Source organism: Anomaloglossus baeobatrachus, chromosome 7 (assembly GCF_048569485.1).
Source record: "Anomaloglossus baeobatrachus isolate aAnoBae1 chromosome 7, aAnoBae1.hap1, whole genome shotgun sequence".
In the NCBI taxonomy this organism is placed as follows: domain Eukaryota; kingdom Metazoa; phylum Chordata; class Amphibia; order Anura; family Aromobatidae; genus Anomaloglossus; species Anomaloglossus baeobatrachus.
This window is the reverse complement of record NC_134359.1, coordinates 249,962,316-249,983,442: the sequence shown is the minus strand read 5'-3', so window position 1 is coordinate 249,983,442 and position 21,127 is coordinate 249,962,316. Positions and strand designations below refer to the sequence as shown.

The 21,127-nt window shown below is 46.0% G+C and overlaps 1 protein-coding gene across 1 annotated transcript in view; it reads left to right on the top strand.

Moving 5' to 3' along the window:
* DNAH3 (dynein axonemal heavy chain 3) overlaps positions 1 to 20,690 on the top strand; it is a 594,186-nt gene extending 573,496 nt beyond the window's left edge. The window contains exons 57-61 of the mRNA XM_075319752.1: positions 4,349 to 4,516; positions 6,562 to 6,704; positions 8,445 to 8,649; positions 19,285 to 19,422; positions 20,176 to 20,690. Of these exons, the coding sequence (XP_075175867.1) occupies positions 4,349 to 4,516; positions 6,562 to 6,704; positions 8,445 to 8,649; positions 19,285 to 19,422; positions 20,176 to 20,529 (1,008 nt within the window). The 3' untranslated portion in view covers positions 20,530 to 20,690. The remainder of the gene's footprint in view (positions 1 to 4,348; positions 4,517 to 6,561; positions 6,705 to 8,444; positions 8,650 to 19,284; positions 19,423 to 20,175) is intronic.
* Positions 20,691 to 21,127: the final 437 nt, after the last annotated feature.

Genomic DNA, 21,127 nt, shown 5'->3' with positions numbered 1-21,127 from the left:
TATGGTGTCGAGATAAATGAACATCTCGGAACAACGCTCGGGGTGCTTCTGTCCCATGACACATCCCATGACACCAAAAGCTTGCAGCCAGTTGTTAATGGACCTGGCTACTTTGGGCCTCCTTTCAAAAGGACGATCCGCCGATCGCCGCTCTTTATCAACTGTATGTTGATCAGTGGAAACCAAAGACCATATATCGATATAGTCATTGGCCCATATTTTTTGGACAGTCTCCTCGTTCAAGTGGGATCCCAAAGGGGTAACGCCACAAAAGAAAGCATCTCTGTGGATATCCGCTCGAGGGGGGGGGAGGGTCAGGATGTTTGGAAATTTGGGGGTTAAATGAAGGGTTAACTAATATTTTCCCCCCCGCAGCAGGCTGTAAATTCGCTAAGAGTGTTTTAAGGGCTGCTGCCATACCCGCACCATCCCCCCATGCCCCAGAGTATTGGTACTCACCAGCCTCTGGAATAGGGGCGACATAAGGCTCCAGTGGTGGATCAACGAATTCCACGGGCTGCGAACGCGCTGTGGGAGGAACCGACTCCCTCTGCGGATGATGATGACGTCGACGATGATGTCCATGGGGCTCGACGGATGCGTCCGAAGAAGTTGTTGAGGCGGAAGGAGAGCGCCACCTCGATGAGCGAGAGCGGCGGCTCCTCCGAGAGGATCTTGAACGGCGGGAATGGCTATGTCGCCCATGCGACCTAGAAGGGCGCTCGGAGCGATCAGGGGTGTGAGATGACGCAGATGAATGTGTGGCAGAGCGGTGACTGTGGCCGCGGCGGCCACGACCGCGGGCGAGAGCTTCAGCATTCATCTGGTCTGGGGCAACCACGGGGGCTTGTGAAATGTGAACTAGTGGGCACAGGTCAGATGGGGGGTGGGCAGACGCAGCTGGCTGCACACCCGCAGATCCCTGCATAATGGGTGGCAAGACCAGCATCTGGGGGTTAATGTGTGCTGGAGGGCTTATTACTGCCCCAGCACATAAAGCAGGTTGGGCATGAATGTTTGGGGCTGTTTGGGATACTTGTGCAGGCTGGGTGGGAGGGAGGGGGGGGTGGGAGCACGGCGTCTGCAGCCTCCTCTATAGATGAGGAGCTGCAGCTATGATGTCCTCCCATGATTGGTGGTGAGCGGTATAGTGGTGGTTCAGGGGGGCAGAGGTTCAGTGCTGCTGCCGACCGTGGGTCCGCGTTACCGGTGGGACAGAGACGCCGTGCGGCTGCCGCGGTCGGAAGCTGAGGGGGAGTGGGCGGAGCTTGTCGCGAGGCGCGCGCGCGAGTGCGCATGCCCCGTGACGTCAGCAGTGATGGACTCAGGCGCTCCGGCGGGCGTGTACGCCGAGCGGATCGCCTGCCGCCGGAGATAACCGCCCGAGCCTCAGGAGGGAGAGGACGCATCTCATCAAGGAGGGAGGTAAGCCATGCGTCCCCTTCCCTCCCGATCCTGTCCCTAATCGCTGCAGCGAGCGCGTCGGCCATCTCTCACCAGAGGCTGCTGTGTCCGGGGTACCAGCAGCACAGCAGCTTCCAGGTCTCACGGATGAGGAGAGACCGAACCAGGAAATAAGGGGGATTTTATATGGGAAACCAGGAGGAGGGGAAAAACACGGGATTGGACACAAACAAGGGGCGGACGATTCGGGCATGGCGAAGGAGGAATTAACCCCTTCAGACCGGGCTCAGCAGTCAGGGTGCATCCAGCTCGATCCCACTGATATGCCCCACACTTTGCAGTGTATGTTTCCACTGTCCGGCACCGCTGCACTCTATGGGTACATACAGAATACTACTACAGACATGCTGATCTGTAGTACAAGGGCTTCACAACAGCTAAGTGGTTTTAATAAAGGGAATCAGGTTTTGGCCACCTAATCTGAGAGCAGCATCATGTAGGGGCATAGACCCTGATTCCAGTGATGTGCCACTTACTGGGCTGCTCAGTGTAGTTTTGCTAAAATCCCTATTTTATCAGAAGGAGATTATCACTAAAGGACTAGTAAACCTGCTGCCATATTCATCTGCTATGTGTAACCCCGCCCTTACCACTGATTGGCCTCTTTCCGCCTATGCACAGTAAACACAGAAAACTGCCAATCAGTGGTGTGGGTTGGGTTCTACAGAGCTCTGCATTTAGAGAACTGCTATCTGCAGCAGATAAAACAGGGATTTTATTAAAACTTCACCAATTCTTTGGAATCAGGGTCTCTTAGGATTTCAATGCAAATCAGCAGCAGAATTTGTATGTGTTGTATTTGTATTTTGTGATTTCTCCACAAAAGAAATTGACAGGCAAATGTAAAAAACTGCGCCATGCGCAAATTTCCACATTGAGAAAATATGATGCATGTAGATCAGATTGGTAAAATCTTCCTTGCTTCTCCGCAGCTGTGATCCTCTGCGGGATTCACTTGTATAGGTCATATCTGCATCAGTTCTCTAAGGCCTGGTTCAGATGGTTGCACTAAAATATGGGACAGTCACATCAGCAAATATCGGACAAGAGTAGAAGTTGCCTGTTATTCACATGCACTAGTCTGGTTCATAGATTGGACAAAACTGGTGCACGGTGCCACTTTTTTCAATGGTCCATATGAAAAATCATTGGTGTGAACACTCCCATTGGTTATCATTGCATCCTCATAGGAGGCTGTTTTGAGGTCCAGGAATTGCAATCAGTCTGTACAGAAACAGTGGAATGCGGATGGATGAAACTATAGAAGAAATTATCCACTGGACTTTCATTAGCTGAAAACCTCCAGTAGGCAAATCTGAACCAAATTGTAGCGAGTTTGCTGCGGAAATTCTGCAAATTTCTCTAAAATGTCACCTTATACATTATAAAAATTCACAGCATGTCCATTCAAGATAATTTTGCCAAGTACTTGGGTGCTCGATACTCGTTAAAAGCAGTTGGACACTCAAATGGGTGCGACTCGTGTACCGAGTATAATGGGAGTAAATGGGGACTTAAGCATTTTTTCTCAGAAAAATGCTCCAGTTCCCCATTGACTCCCATTATATACGGTGCTTGAGAAGCGCCAACCCGAACACCAACTGCTGGTTATGAGTACCGAGCACCCGAGCATGGTAGTGCCCGCTCATCACTAGTTACGAGTACAGTGCACCTGAGCATGGTAGTGCCCGCTCATCACTAGTTACCAGTACTGAGCACCCGAGCATGGTAGTGCCCGCTCATCACTGGTTACAAGTACTGAGCACCCGAGCATGGTAGTGCTCGCTCATCACTAGTTACGAGTACTGAGCACCCGAGCATGGTAGTGCCCGCTCATCACTAGTTACCAGTACTGAGCACCTGAGCATGGTAGTGCCCGCTCATCACTAGTTACCAGTACTGAGCACCTGAGCATGGTAGTGCCCGCTCATCACTAGTTACCAGTACTGAGCACCTGAGCATGGTAGTGCCCGCTCATCACTAGTTACCAGTACTGAGCACCTGAGCATGGTAGTGCTCACTCATCACTGGTTACAAGTACTGAGCACCCGAGCATGGTAGTGCTCGCTCATCACTAGTTACGAGTACTGAGCACCCGAGCATGGTAGTGCCCGCTCATCACTAGTTACCAGTACTGAGCACCTGAGCATGGTAGTGCCCGCTCATCACTAGTTACCAGTACTGAGCACCTGAGCATGGTAGTGCCCGCTCATCACTAGTTACCAGTACTGAGCACCTGAGCATGGTAGTGCCCGCTCATCACTAGTTACCAGTACTGAGCACCTGAGCATGGTAGTGCCCGCTCATCACTAGTTACGAGTACTGAGCACCTGAGCATGGTAGTGCTCACTCATCACTAGTTACGAGTACTGAGCACCCGAGCATGGTAGTGCCCGCTCATCACTAGTTATGAGTACCGAGCACCCGTGCATGGTAGTGCTCGCTCATCACTAGTTACGAGTACAGAGCACCTGAGCATGGTAGTGCCCGCTCATCACTAGTTACCAGTACTGAGCACCTGAGCATGGTAGTGCCCGCTCATCACTAGTTACGAGTACTGAGCACCTGAGCATGGTAGTGCTCACTCATCACTAGTTACGAGTACTGAGCACCCGAGCATGGTAGTGCCCGCTCATCACTAGTTATGAGTACCGAGCACCCGTGCATGGTAGTGCTCGCTCATCACTAGTTACGAGTACAGAGCACCTGAGCATGGTAGTGCCCGCTCATCACTAATCATGGCCCACTCGCCATTGCTCAGAGACGGATTTTACTAGGAATCTGTTATAACATGTCAAATAAAAGACCATTCAGATGCGCTTGTGTGGTGTCAGATTTCCAGAAACCTCATTTTTGTTTTCTCCCTTTCTTCCTTTTCTCTTAGACCTTTGTAGATTACATTAGAGGTTTGCCCATAATCACTCACCCTGAGGTGTTCGGCCTCCATGAGAACGCGGACATCACTAAAGACAACCAGGAGACTAACCAGTTATTTGATGGCGTCCTTCTCACTCTGCCCAGACAAACCACGGGGAGCGGCAGATCCCCTCAGGTGAGGACGGGTCTCATAGAAAATGATTGATAAAATCTATGAGTAAAGGCGTCCTCCATCTTTATCCCCACACATCACTGTCACCCGTCTGTTTCAAGTCCACTCACAGCCAGACCAGCGCTAGGCCTCTATTAAAAATGCCAGCTGACTGCCCACATCAACAGTGCCAGCCCCTTGTCTCCATCAACAGTGCCAGCCCCTTGTCTCCATCAACAGTGCCAGACCCTTGTCTCCATCAGCAGTGTCAGCCTTATACTTTATCTACAATGCTGGCCCATTAAATTAATAAATAATGGTAGCCCAATTGCCGCTATCAACAATGCTAGCTCAGGCCCATGTATCAATCAACAGCACTGGCCTCAAAGGCTTATTACCATCTCCAAGATCCTAGCCCAATATGTAGTGGGCGTAATAATAATAATAGTAATATTAGCAAATGCCTCCAATTACAAATGTAGTATAGTTCTCCTAATTAGCTATGTCTCTTACCTCATGTGCAGGGCATTGTAGCTTAGGTATCCATGGTTATGGCCACTTATATAGTGACAGTTAGTTGCTTGTGGTCATAACAATGGATACCTAAACTGCAATGCCCTGCACATGAGGTAAGAGATATGGCAATATCAGGAGAACTATACTACATTTCTAATTAGAGGTATTTGCTAATATTAATATTATTACTGCCAATACATATTGGGATAGGATGTTGGAGATGTGAATAACCCTTTAAGCTTCACTCAATAGTGCCAGTCCCACAGTGATGTCCCAGTGCTTTTGTCAATAGTGCCAACTTCATGCCTCTGTAAACAATGCCAGCCCCATACTTTTATCAATGGTCCTGGCCTGTGCAGTGATCAACAGTGCCCAGCCCAAAGCGCCTATTAACAGTGTCAGAAGAAAACCTCTATCTACACGGCCAGCCTAATGTACCCATCAACAGTGCCAGCCTAAAGCACTTACCAGTGTCAGAACAAAACTTCTATCTACACACCCAGTCTAATGTGCCCATCAACAGTGCCAGCCCAAACCACCTATCAACGTGTCAGGAGAAAACTTCTATCTACAAGGCCAGCCTAATATACCCATCAACAGTGCCAAAGCAAAGCACCTATCAACAGTGTCAGGAGAAAACTTCTATCTACACGGCCAGCCTAATCTACTCATCAACAGTGCCAGCCCAAAGCACCTATCAACAGTGTGAGGAGAAAACTTCTATCTACACGGCCAGCCTAATGTACCCATCAACAGTGCCAAAGCAAAGCACCTATCAACAGTGTCAGGAGAAAACTTCTATCTACACGGCCAGCCTAATGTACTCATCAACAGTGCCAGCCCAAAGCACCTATCATCAGTGTCAGAACAAAACGTCTATCTACGCGGCCAGCCTAATGTTCCCATCAACAGTGCCAGCCAAAGCACCTATTAACAGTGTCATAACAGAACTTGTATCTATACTGCCAGCCTAATGTACCCATCAACAGTGCCAATGAAAGCACCTATCAACAGTGTCAGCACAAAACTTCTATCTACACGGCCAGCCTAATGTACCCATCAACAGTGTCAGCCCAAAACACCTATCATCAGTGTCAGAACAGAACTTGTATCTATACTGCCAGCCTAATGTACCCATCAACAGTGTCAGAACCTGACCTACAGATCTAGGCCAAAGCACCTATTACCAGTGCCAGCACCATACTTCTACCTAGACTGATAGCCCAGTGTCTCTATCTGCGGTGGCAACACCATATTTCCATCTTTTGTGCCGGACCCTTGCCTATATGAGTCATGCCACCCACATACTTCAATCACCAATGTCGCCCCCATACCTTTATCAACCGTGCTAGCCCTATTCCTCTACAAACACTGCCCCACATTTCCATCTACAACGCCACCCTCGTGCCATCCTGTGCCTATAGCCTTTAGTAAAAGTGCTAGCCCTCTGTCTTTAGGAATGGCAGCCCAGTGCAGTCCTCTTTTAGCCGTGTCGCTCGGGGTATGAGGGAAGACGCCATTTATTCCAATGCTTTTATCTATCTTATTGGCAGGAAATTGTTGAAGATTTGGCAAGAGATATCCTAAATAAATTACCAAGTGATTTCAATCTGGAGAAAGTGATGGAGAGGTACCCGGTGATCTATGAGGAGTCTATGAACACGGTGCTCAGACAGGAACTAATCCGCTTTAACAGGTAATTCATTAGTTGGGGTCAGGGGATGTAAATCCAGCAGCAAATTAGTGGTAGGGCAAAGGTTACATAAATTAACTGGACTGGTTTGGACACCTTGTTCTGTAGTGATAATCTCCTCCTGATAAAACACTGATTGTATTGAAAGTATAGCACACAGCCTAATAAGTGACAATTCGATGGAATCAGACTCTCTGCCGATTCATTATTCAGCTGTCAGTTTAAGTAGCAAAAATCTGCTGACAGATTTCCTTTAAAGTAATTTGGGCTCAGCTGGTATACCATAAATAACCTATGGCCCTGGTTTTGTATAAAATGGGCATAGTTTTCTATTTCTGAACTCCTTTAAAGGAAATTTGTTAGCAGGTTTTTGCTATATAATATGACATTGGCATAATATAGGGCAAGAAAGCCTGATTCCAAGGCTGTCACTTACTAGGCTTCTTGATGTAGTTTTTATAGAATCCCTGTTTTATCTGATGTAGATGTAGACTGAGGAGAAGTAAGACTTCTCTTCTGTGTATAACTCCACCAACACCCCTGACTGGCAGCAATCTGCCAATCAGTGAGGTAGGTGGGGGTTACACAGATTAGCCTGACTGCTCTGCAGGTGATGTGTAGTCCAGCAGTGATAATCTCTCGTTGATAAAATACTGATTGTATTGAAACTAAAACACAGAGCCTAATGAGTGACACATCCCTGGAATTAAGATCTCGTGTTCTATATTATGCTACTCTCATATTAAATAGCAAACGCCTGCTGAGAGATTAGGAACTAATATGGCGGAGATACAAAAAGGTGAGCTCAGATGTACAATAGTAGCTCACTTGCAGCATAATAACATAATAACACTTACAGGATAATGTAGGGAAAGAGATCCTGATTCTAGAGATGTGTAACTTACTGGGCTGCTTGGTGTAGTTTTGATAAAAATCCCTGTTTTATCTGATGTAGATATAGCAGAGCTAAGACTTCTTGTCTGTGTATAATGCCGCCCACACCCCTGATTGGCAGCTTTCTGTATACACTGTGAGCAATCTGCCAATCAGAGAGGGGGGCGGGGTTACACAGATTAGCCTGACTGCTCTGCATGTGACATGTAGTTTGGCAGTGATAATCTCCTGCTGATAAAATGCTGATTGTATTACAACTACAACACATAGCCTAATAAGTGACACATTGCTGGAATCAGGCTCTCGTGTTCTATATTAAGATACTCTAATAGTAAATGCCTGCTGAGAGATTAGGAACCACAACAAGGTGAGCTCAGATGTACAACACTAGTATAGCCAGGTGCCCGAGGGGCCTGACTTCACAATGGACCATGCAGAGGCAGTGGGTACTGTTGTTGCCGTCTCCCTCCATCTTCTTTAATGCAGATGATATCACTGTGTTCCTCTCCATAGAGCTCTGATGAGACATGTAGGTGATGATCCCTTATCTCTTATGTATGCCCGCTGCGGCACAGTGTGGCCCAATACGTAGCTCGGCACCGGTGGAGCACAGAAGCTTTGCCTACGTACATAAGATTTAGCCAAAAGGCACGAGCAGTTTTGTCCTTGCGAGCTCCTGCTGCTGGATTTGCATGCATTTTATCCCGCGGGGTTTGGGGACGCGTCACGCGCTTTGTTCTAGCCGAGGTTCTCTGACTTATCACATAAAACAGGCTGCATATGCCGCGGCTAATTTCTTGCCAGCTCTAATTCATTCTGTCTTTTCTCCCTCTGGTTCCCCGGCCATAGGCTCACTGAGGTTGTGCGGAGCAGTCTGATCAATTTAGGCAAAGCCGTGAAAGGCCAAGTGCTGATGTCATCGGAGCTGGAGAACGTATTCAACAGCATGCTGGTGGGCAGAGTGCCCGCGATGTGGGCAGCCAAGTCCTACCCGTCACTCAAGCCACTGGGCAGCTACGTGTCAGACCTGCTGTCCCGGCTGCAGTTCCTACAGGTAATGGGGAGTGATGCCAGGTCTTATTTCACCTTACAGCTCGCACACAATAAAGACTGATCGTCTCTCATGAAATGTAAATACTTTATTTTCCCCCAAAAAATAATTCTGGACCTTTTTTTATTATTCAATTCCTCTGTTACTCTTCCTGGAAATCTAGATAGCTCAGAGTTACCATTCTCCATTGGATGTGTGCCTGATACTCTCTGTACTGACTGGTCAGTGACTGACAGGGTGAGGACACATCCACATTGACAAAGAGAATGATAACGTCCAATTGTCAGTGTATTTTCCAGGAGGAATAACAGAGGGTTGGCAGACTTCTTAAAAAAGTTGATTGTTATTTAAAGAGGAGGGGTCACCAAACTATAGTTACATTGCTGGGTATAGTAGAAAAAGACAAGTTTAGCCAGGAAGGTATGTTTAGACTTGTGTTTTACTACTCTACAAGACTCCTGACAGGTTCCCATTATGTGCCAGGTTCCCATTATGTGCCAGGTTCCCATTATGTGCCAGGTTTCCATTATGTGCCAGGTTCCCATTATGTGCCAGGTTTCCATTATGTGCCAGGTTCCCATTATGTGCCAGGTTTCCATTATGTGCCAGGTTCCCATTATGTGCCAGGTTCCCATTATGTGCCAGGTTTCCATTATGTGCCAGGTTCCCATTATGTGCCAGGTTCCCATTATGTGCCATACAAGTACTACTGTAGCACCAGCATCTCTACAGAGACGCCGACTTACTCACCGCCCCGGCCTGGTCGCGTCCTTCCCCTGCCATCCACATGTTCTGCTGCCTCCTTCCCCTCCCGGACCCGCTACATGTCGCACTGGGTTCCTGGGAGTGCACCTAAGATGCATGCATGCACACCTGCCCTCCTCTTAAAGGGCCGGTGTGCCATTTCCAAGAGAGAGGCACTGTGTATTTAAGGCACCCTCCCATTAGGGCAGGTGCCTGTGCAATGCTTCCAGTTAGTCAGTCTCCAGTCTGCTGCCTAGCTAGTTGTCCGGTCCTGAGCTCCTGTCCTGTTATCCCTGTGTCCGTCTCCAGTACCTGCCTTCCCATACTTATCTATCCCTGCTGTGCCCACTATTCCTGTCCATACCCGCCTGGCCAGCCTGCCTCAGTCACCCCACCTACACCAGGCTATTCCTGAGTCCGTCACCTGCCCTAGGGGTCAGCTGCCACAGTTCCGGTCACTGCCCACCTCATGGTGGGCACTTACTTAAGCCCCTCCCACTAAAGGGAAGGAACCCCCGGTAGTCCAATGGGTCTACTAATTCCGCTCGCAGCCAATACACTGGCCGTGAGCATTACAATTACTAAGACAGCAGTGCTGGAAGAGCTGGTCGATTGCGGCATCGGACTGCTCTTGTCTCCAGGTTATGGTGCCTGTCTGGGTCTTTAAAGTTTCTTCTCTCTGAAAAGCCGGAGCCTGGCCCTGATTCATGCTGCCTGCAGTTTGGACCGCATGAAGCGACTGACATGTTTCCTTTAACAAACACAGTTCTGGCTCTCTGCAGCCACCACTAGGGGGAGCTTTAGAGCCCACTGCATATTATTTATACACTGAGCTCCCTCTAGTGGTGACTGCAGGAAGCCAGAACTTTACCATTTAACTTCAGTGAATTTGGAGCTCAGTATAAGAACAATGGAGCTTCAGCCATTATACACATAATCAGCACAGCATGCTGCACACTGAAGGGAAATTGTATAGATTTACTCTAGTGCTATTATTGACACTGTGACTAGGATTATAACTGGATTTTAGTAGGCTGATCATGCTCGTCCCTTGATAATATATAGCGACGCTGCTCATCCCATCTCATTGATTATACAGCAGTTCAGTGTATTATATAGTGCCCCCCTTCATTGACTGCGCACATTTGTCACCAGTCTGCAGCTGGATTAGTGGTAATTGACTCCCCGGAGAACCCTTTTACTTTAATCTCTTCCGTCTCATGAGTATTCAGCCGGTCTGTGCTGGAAGCAGCGATTATTGGAGTACAATGACTCTGCGCCTCTTAATATTGGATATTTTAGTGCCTCATACAGATCTAGCTGGGTCTTTCCGGAGTTTTTAACCCATTGTTCTTTAGGGTCATATTTACATACACTTTATCCAGGAACTCCGCTCAGTTACGTACAGGCTGCTTTGTTATAGAAAATGGGACCTGCACACAGAATACATGGTACAGACAAGTGCTGCCCTCTTGTGGCAGATTTCAGTACTAAACATATCGAAATTGAATGAATTCCATAAGGATACCGTCAATTATATCCAAAATGGGTAGAATTATTTTTTTTTCCAGTTTATTTATGATTTGGCCTTAAGAGGTAAAAGTAAAAGGTAGGTAAAGAGGTTTCCTAGGCACAAGGTATATATAATGTAAAAAATTGGGCGGCATGGTGGCTCAGTGGTTAGCACTGCAGTCTTGCAGCGCTGGGGTTCTTGATTCAAATCCCACCAAGGACAACATCTGCAAGGAGTTTGTATGTTCTCCCCATGTCTGCGTTGGTTTCCTCTGGGTACCCTGGTTTCCTCCCACACTCCAAAGACATACAGATAGGGACTCTAGATTGTGAGCCCCAATGGGTACAGTGTTCCTGATGTATGTAAAGTGCTGTGGAATTAATAGCGCTATATAAATAAAATTATTAATTATTATTAATTACTTGACACCTACTTTATGAGCGTGCTCTACACGTGGAATATTCCCACTGAAGAATTTTGCTCTGATCTTTAGGTCATAGGCTCGATTTGATTAAAGTGGCAAAGAGGGCACCACTAAATTAGATGGGATCAGCCGAAAACATGCCAGGAATTAGTATAACTTTTTTTTTTTTAAGAAAAGAATGGCATGCAAAAAATCGGGATCACCAAATAAAATCCAAATTATTTTATTTACAAATTAAGGACAAAGATAGACACACATTTAAAAACATTTAAAACAACACACAATGGCATATTCAAGAGAATAATGTAAATATATGCTCTTTCCTAGATCTGAAAGGCTGCACAGAATATACACTTAGGTCCAGAAATATTTGGACAGTGACACAAGTTTTGTTATTTTAGCTGTTTACAAAAACATGTTCAGAAATACAATTATATATATAATATGGGCTGAAAGTGCACACTCCCAGCTGCAATATGAGAGTTTTCACATCCAAATCGGAGAAAGGGTTTAGGAATCATAGCTCTGTAATGCATAGCCTCCTCTTTTTCAAGGGACCAAAAGTAATTGGACAAGGGACTCTAAGGGCTGCAATTAACTCTGAAGGCGTCTCCCTCGTTAACCTGTAATCAATGAAGTAGTTAAAGGGTCTGGGGTTGATTACAGGTGTGTGGTTTTGCATTTGGAAGCTGTTGCTGTCACCAGACAACATGCGGTCTAAGGAACTCTCAATTGAGGTGAAGCAGAACATCCTGAGGCTGAAAAAATCCATCAGAGAGATAGCAGACATGCTTGGAGTAGCAAAATCAACAGTCGGGTACATTCTGAGAAAAAAGGAATTGACTGGTGAGCTTGGGAACTCAAAAAGGCCTGGGCGTCCACGGATGACAACAGTGGTGGATGATCGCCGCATACTTTCTTTGGTGAAGAAGAACCCGTTCACAACATCAACTGAAGTCCAGAACACTCTCAGTGAAGTAGGTGTATCTGTCTCTAAGTGAACTGTAATGAGAAGACTCCATGAAAGTAAATACAAAGGGTTCACATCTAGATGCAAACCATTCATCAATTCCAAAAATAGACAGGCCAGAGTTAAATTTGCTGAAAAACACCTCATGAAGCCAGCTCAGTTCTGGAAAAGTATTCTATGGACAGATGAGACAAAGATCAACCTGTACCAGAATGATGGGAAGAAAAAAAGTTTGGAGAAGAAAGGGAACGGCACATGATCCAAGGCACACCACATCCTCTGTAAAACATGGTGGAGGCAACGTGATGGCATGGGCATGCATGGCTTTCAATGGCACTGGGTCACTTGTGTTTATTGATGACATAACAGCAGACAAGAGTAGCCGGATGAATTCTGAAGTGTACCGGGATATACATTCAGCCCAGATTCAGCCAAATGCCGCAAAGTTGATCGGACGGCGCTTCATAGTACAGATGGACAATGACCCCAAGCATACAGCCAAAGCTACCCAGGAGTTCATGAGTGCAAAAAAGTGGAACATTCTGCAATGGCCAAGTCAATCACCAGATCTTAACCCAATTGAGCATGCATTTCACTTGCTCAAATCCAGACTTAAGACGGAAAGACCCACAAACAAGCAAGACCTGAAGGCTGCGGCTGTAAAGGCCTGGCAAAGCATTAAGAAGGAGGAAACCCAGCGTTTGGTGATGTCCATGGGTTCCAGACTTAAGGCAGTAATTGCCTCCAAAGGATTCGCAACAAAATATTGAAAATAAAAATATTTTGTTTGGGTTTGGTTTATTTGTCCAATTACTTTTGACCTCCTAAAATGTGGAGTGTTTGTAAAGAAATGTGTACGATTCCTACAATTTCTATCAGATATTTTTGTTCAAACCTTCAAATTAAACGTTACAATCTGCACTTGAATTCTGTTGTAGAGGTTTCATTTCAAATCCAATGTGGTGGCATGCAGAGCCCAACTCGCGAAAATTGTGTCACTGTCCAAATATTTCTGGACCTAACTGTATATATATATATAGTTACTATGATAATAGGGCATTCATGGGAGCTAAAGATAGTTCTGCATGTGTTTCAATAGTGCAAAAAAAGAGTTCAAATTATAGCACAAATAATACAATAACACACAAAGGACTCTTAATAAAGGCGCATACACATGTCTCTCCCAAGAATCAAAATCCACACATAATGTCCAATAAGTACCGATTCATAGAAAATTAGCCAGGAACAAATATCATAAAATACACATCTTTATTAATGACAAATTTAAAAACATACAAATGAATGAGCAAGGAAATGGTGACAGGAGGAAGCCTAAAAACACAGTGCTGATCTCCATAAATAGCGATATATGTTTTAGGCCCTGTGCGCACTGGAAAATGGAATTTTCTCAAGAAAATTCCGCAGGTATTCAAAGATTACCGCACCCGCGGTAAAAAACCGCGGCAAACCGCACCCAAAAACCGCATGCGGTTTGCTGCGGTTTTACCGTGGTATTGTTCGCGGTTTTGCCGCGTGCGGGTTGGTATGTGCTTTATTGCATTCAATGCAATAAAGCACATTGAAAAAAAAAAAAGTCATTTCATTCTGATATAGAGAAATAGACAGAAGAAGAATAGATAGAAGAATAGATAGATAGATAGAGGGATAGATAGATAGATAGATAGATAGATAGATAGAGGGATAGACAGAGTCCCTGTGAGCACACTCTGCATTTCTCACGGTCGGCAGTGAGTTCACATTACCGGCCGTGGGAAATGCCCTGTGGTTACCTCTGCTGTCTCGCTGCGAGGCTGTATTCAGCAGTGTCTGTATCAGTCGCGGCTGGATGGAAGCAGCGCAGGACGCCGGAGCTGTGGATTACGCCGGAGCTTTGTTTCGGGAGGGGTTAATAAAAGGGTGAACGAGGCTTGTTTGTGTTTTATTTAAAATAAAGGATTTTTCTGTGTGTTTTTTCACTTTACTTACGGGTTGATCATGTCAGCTGTCACATAGACGCTGCCATGATCAAGCCTGGAGTTAATGGCAGTGATCCGCCACCATTAACTCCTTGTATTACCCTGACTGCCACTGCTACACGGCTGTAGGAAGAGCCGGGGACACTCCGGTACTGCCGCATAATGCATTCGACAGTCCCGGGGCAGCTGCGGCTGATATTCTCGGCTGCGGGAGGTGGGAGTGAGGCGGGGGACATTAACCCTGTCCCTCTCCCTCCCCAGCCTGAGAATACCGGGCCGCCGCTGTGTGCTTACCTCGGCTGGACGGTAAATATACAGCGGAGCCCACGTGTTTTGTTTTCTATATTTCCGTTTGCTTTCTATGTGTGTTCTATGTGTCTGTGATGTCTATGTCTGTGATGTCTGTGTGTGTGTCTGATCTGTGTGTGTTTACTCTCTGCACGGCTTCCTCTTCCTGTAATGACATCACTTCCCTGCAAAACCGCCGGCAGCGATGTACATTACCGGAGGTAAACCGCGAAATACCGCAGGGAATAACGCAGGAAAACGCAGTGAACCGCACAGAATTTGCTGCCTGCGTTATTCCCTGTGGGATTTCACGATTACATTGGAGTCAATGGAGTGAAATCCCGCAGCGATGTGCAGAAAAGAATTGACATGCAATTGTTTTTGCTGCGGGAATCCCGCAGCAAAACATGCAGCTGTCAAAATCCGCCTAGTGCGCACAGGATTTTTTTTTCCCATAGGTTTTGCTGGTGATTCACTGCAGAGATGTTATGAACATTTTCTGCAGCGAAACATGCAGCAAATCCGCGGAAAATCCGGTAAGTGCGCACAGGGCCTTAAGTAGGAATTTAATAAGGTGCAATTACACAATAAGGCCACCAGATGGCAGTATGAAGTAAAAAAAACAGATGGGCACAAGCCAAAAAAGCAAATCTCCATGAATATCTATATAATATTGCAGATATAAATATAAAGTGCATATAATAGACCGAGATTATTTTTTATATATAATATGTATATATATATATATATATATATATATATATATATATATATATATATATATATATATATACATATATATATATATATATATATATATATATATATATATATATAAAATGCTCAATCAGTGCTATAAGAGTGGTCAATAGTAAAGTGCACTAAAAGAGAAATAAAGGGTCATGGCGATAAGTATCAGCGAGTGCCCACCTGCAAGGACACCACAGCAGCCGCTGGAGGTATTATCCATCAATAGTGCATGAGATAAAGAACATGAGAATAATATAACAGTCAAAGATCAATTGCAGATGGATATACCTGATGCCATCAGGACCGTGTGTAGGCAGCCTCCAAAGGAGGCACTATTGATGGATAATACCTCCAGTGGCTGCTGTGGTGTCCTTGCAGGTGGGCACTCGCTGATCTGTTTTTTTACTTCATACTGCCATCTGGTGGCCTTATTGTGTAATTGCATCTTATTAAATTCCTACTTAAAACATATATCGCTATTTATGGAGATCAGCACTGTGCTTTTAGGCTTCCTCCTGTCACCATTTCCTTGCTCATTAATTTGTATGTTTTTAAATTTGTCATTAATAAAGATGTGTATTTTATGATATTTGTTCCTGGCTAATTTTCTATGAATCGGTACCTATATCTATTTAATAGCCTTTTTTGATGGTTTGGGGAGTATTTATTTATTATTTGGTGATAGTTATTTTTAACAGTGAACAATATATAAATGTCCTAGGACAATGGTTAGCGCTCAACCCAGTTTATGTATAAATCTGCAGCTAGTTTTGCAGGCAAAAACCCCCCAAAATTGCCTAGGGGCAAACTAATAATTAAATAGAGATGTTTCAATCTCAAAAAACCCAAAAGGGTGATTTTTTACAATACCTTTTTAACTCTTTTCTCTGAGAAAATACCAATTTTAATTTTGGTTTAATTAACCTATTTGGTCGTGGTTGCCGCCGGCTGGGGCCCCATGCCCTATTAGATGTATATGTACCTATGAGATATATGTGGACATTAGACCTGCACACTCACTTATAGGTTTATGTGTAATTTTCTACATGTTAGTGTTGTCATTTTTTAGAATAAGGATAGCAATAAATACATATTTTACCAGGTTTTTTTGAGATTGAAACATCTCTATTTAATTATTAGTTATTTTTAACACACCACATTATACTCTCCTTTGGCATTAATGGGTGTAACATAATGTCCAATGCAGACTTTGCGATAATACAGCATCCACAGGAGCTAGGAATGATAACACAAGTAGTGCAATGTGTTGCACTAAAGAGAGGGGGAGGGGGTGCTCTTAGTAGAAATGCATCCCAATGTCGCTCCTGAGTATCTAAATCTGCCTATAACATTTTACCTGACCCCCATAGGTAAACACATGAGAGCAATGTCTCAGGTACATAACAGGTCATAGGCTCATCTTTAAAGGGAACCTGTCACCAGGATTTTCCCTTATAAGCTGCAGCCATCACCAGTGAGCCCTTATATACTGCATTCTAGAATACTGTATATAAGAGCCCAGGCTGCTGTGTATAACATAAAAAATGCCTTTATTATACTCGGGGGCGGTCCGGTCCGATGGGCATCACTGCTCTTGGTCCGGCACCTCCTCCATCCTGTGCAGTTGCCGTCCTTCTGTCCAGCCCCGTGTGGATGATGTGTCCTGCATCAATCACACAGAGGCCTCCATTGTGCTCCCGCGCATGCGCACTTTGATCTGCCCTGCTGAGGGTATGTGACGCCTTGGACTAGCCAGGTAGTCACAGATAGCGCCCCACCAGTCCCACACAAGGTAAAACCAGCCAAACTATAAACATTAGTCACCCCCTCAGGGCTTTATGGACACACCAGGGGGGCGGAGCCTAGCAGTTGGCCACGTCCACCGAGGAGTTCAGAGGGCCTGAGGCAGGAAACACAGTCAGTTGAGTTTACAGTTCAGTTTTAGTGAGATTAGTGACAGGAGTGAAATAGAGTAGAGGCAGGCCTGTGTAGCAGGTCTGCTGCAGTCTGACAGGTGCCGGGGTCGGAGCCCGCACACCATGGCTAGGAGGCAGACGGTGGCCTAGCCTGCAGGAGCCGGGAAGATGGCTCGGTGGAACCGTGGTGGACCGGGACAGGGTAGTGGCCCGCCGGTACTGACCCGGGGAACCAACTCGGAAACCAGAGCACACAGGGGGGTACTCAGACCCTGAAACAAGGTCCAGAAGACACTGGACTGAGTTAATTCACTGATTGCGGTCTGGACTATAGGTTCTTTCCCACCCAAGTCTCGACTGAAGACAACAGCCCATCGAGGGGGATAGAAAACCACCGCACAGGCAGAGAGATCCCACGGACCAGCGTCTGCGGGCAAACAGGCTCCTCCAACATACACACAGCCAGGGAGCGGACTCCTGTCGCTGAAGCGCAGGCAGTCTACACATACACTACACGGTGCAGAAAAGCCAAGACCACCGAACCGAGTGAGGGACCAGACGTAGCTGGCTGCGGACACCGACCACCATCAACTTTGTTTACCAGAGACTTGTGTGTGTCAATAACAGTGAGTACAACAGTGCCATCCGGCCGCGCACCGCCCTGCACCGCCCAGCTACTCTCCCCAATGGGTCCGGGGCCATCCTCCCTGCCCACGGAGGGGTTAACATCTTGCTGCATCACCATCTCCCCCGGGTGCCCCGTAACTGCAGCGGTGGTGTCTACACCTTCACCACATCCCGTGGGTGACGTCACGAACTTAAACACGGCTCCGGCCGTACACCTACCTACCACCCCCCTAAGTAGTGCCAGCACCCTTTCAGAGCGAAGTGACCCCGGGTCCGGAGGCGCTCGAGCCACCCAACAACGAGCCCGGATCCGAGCAGCTCTGCTGCAGCCGAGCGCGGGGCGGTACAGGTACATCATAGTATTTTAGTGCGCATGCCCTTACCTCGCACCTGCGCATTACAGTACTTTACTCTGCCCTCAGCATGACAGATCAAAGTGTGCCTGCGCGGGAGCACAATGGAGGCCTCTCTGTGAATGACGCAGGACACATCATACACATAGAGCTGGACAAAAGGACAGCGATCGCACAATGTGGAGGAGGTGCCGGACCAAGAGCAACGACGCCCATCGGACCGGACTGCCCCCTAGGTGAGTATTATAAAGGTGATTTTTATTTTCTACATAGTGGCCTGTGCTCTTATATACAGTATACTGCAATGCTGTATATAGGGGCTCACTGGTGGTGGCCACAGCTCATAAAGGGAACCTATCCACAGGTTTTTCCCTTAACCACAGAGCACATATCGGGCATGTTTCTCATCCGTGGAGAAGTGGACATATACTTCTCTCAGTCCCTTTTGCCATCCCCGCTCAGAGCAGCATAGGAAACCATTTCATTTAAATGGAAATTAAATCCACCCCCCCCCCACCGTAGACAGCACTAGAAATTGGATTGTGGGGTCCCAGCTGCCACCAACTGTAGTTGTTCTCAGGACTCTGACGCTCGGGACCGTTGTCAGAAATGATCGGGACCCATAAACTCCCTCTCTTATCTCCATCTGCTTACATCTTGCACACAGGCGGTGGCTTATATACGTCTTCTCAATGTTCACGTGACCCACTGATTTTGAAATGAAGAGAAACCTCTCGAGCTACCTAAAATTTTGTCTATGGAGGAGAGAAGAGAATATAGTAATAAAGGTCAGCATGAAAAATAAAATTAGTGGCATCCGATTAGGAACCAACTTCGCAATCTTCATTATAAAGGCTTTTTTTCATTTTAAAAAGTAAACTTTATAGTTTCCGTGCGGCGTACATTGGTGTTCTGTCCTGATGGCGGCCATCAATACACTGACAGATGGGCCAGCACATATTTCCATGTGTGTGAGTAGTCAATGTGGAGGCAATGTAGGGATTTATGTGACTTGTATGGCTTTAATCCACCCAATACTAATCTGGAAATCTAATGGGATATGTATGCTCCTCACAGGACTGGATAGACAATGGGCCGCCCAAGGTGTTCTGGATTTCAGGATTTTATTTCACTCAGTCATTCCTGACAGGCGTCTCCCAGAATTACGCCAGAAAGTACACCATTCCCATCGACCACATCGGATTCCAGTTTGCGGTAAGATATTGGTTCAACCCAGACCATGTCATAATCCTAATCCGGTACAGAGTAATAAGCTGTCACCTGATGTAACATTTGTGATTACTGCGGTTCATGGTGATCCCATTGCACTTTGCTACCAAGTACATTAAATGGGAACTGTACTTTCAATAAACTTTACATAAATCAATAGTACAGGCGAATATTAGATACTTTGTAATATAACTTATCAGGGAATTCTGCTTCCTTCTCCTCTTATGAGCCACTTCCCCGCTCTCTCCTATGACTCCTGAACTCACCGTCCACTCTGAAAAAACTCTTCAACACCATCCTGTTCAATTCAAGATGAACTGACGGCACAATAAGGTGTCTTGTTGCTCAACCTATTAGAATCTATGGAGAGAAGAAGGGGAGGAGTGGTGAAGAAAGAAGGAAAGGGAGACAGAAAGATCATACTGAGCTTTCTGACAAGTCTTTTGCCTCTCCCCATCATTGGTTTCATATCTATTTGAATCACTGCTGTTATGTAATGTCTTCCATGCTGCCCCTCCATCTCAGAGTCAATTACAAAGATAGAGCCTGAAGAGGGAAAAACTAGTGAAATTGGACACAAGTAATAGAATGACCAGAGATAACGTTATTCTTCATATACACACAGGACAGCTTATTCTGTAACGTTACTTGACAGTACAGTTACCTGGGTTGTTTCTTGTGTTGCATCTTAGCCCCAATCATATTTTTTGTGTTACAAATCCCAATCTGTAATTTCAGGTGACCTCTCACGAGAACACCATAGACAAGCCTCCAGAAGATGGCGCATATATCAAAGGACTTTTCCTAGAAGGAGCTCGGTGGGATCGACAGAAGATGCAATTAGGAGAATCTCTTCCCAAAATTCTTTATGACTCGTTACCCATTATATGGCTGAAACCTGGAGAAAGTTCCAAGTTTGTCCCACAGAATTCATACTTTTGTCCTGTGTACAAAACCAGCGCCAGACGAGGAACGCTGTCCACAACGGGACACTCCACCAACTACGTCCTCCCCATAGAGCTCCCCACTGACAAGTCCGAGAAGCACTGGATAAACAGAGGGGTGGCCGCCTTGTGCCAGCTGGATGATTAGCTCTGGGGCCGAATAACGTCTCATCTAATGATGATTTGCTCTGCACTGTCTCTTATATTCCAGGACACCCCACCACTATGCAAAATGGACATTACTCTGCTTTTCTTAATCAGAAATGTTATAAAAATGTTAATATAAGTGACTGTTTCCTCTGCTGCACCTCGACTCCATTTACTTCAATGGGCTTGGTTGTAATATCAAAAAATAGCTCCCATAGGAGAAACATGGGGGGCCATGAAAACAATGAAGGGGGAATGCAGACAATCCGAACACACAAAGATTGCCTAACGACCAATCTTATATAAAAGGCAACTGTAATTCACCCATCTAATATATAAAGCTGAGTGTGTGTGTGTGTGTGTGGCCCAATTTTTGGAAACGAGGGAGACTGTGGTTGAGTCCCCTTGCTTTTGAAAAAACCAAGATGAACAAGTCATGGATCACAGAAGACTTTTCTACCCCTGTGTCAGCCAGGGGAGGCGAAAGGCTGGTGTATTTTTGAGAGTGCTGCATGCAAAGCATCTTTTTAAGATTGAAAATGGGGGACAACTGATGCCAGTGAAGTGGTGTGTGTGTGTGTGACCCAATTTTTGGAAAC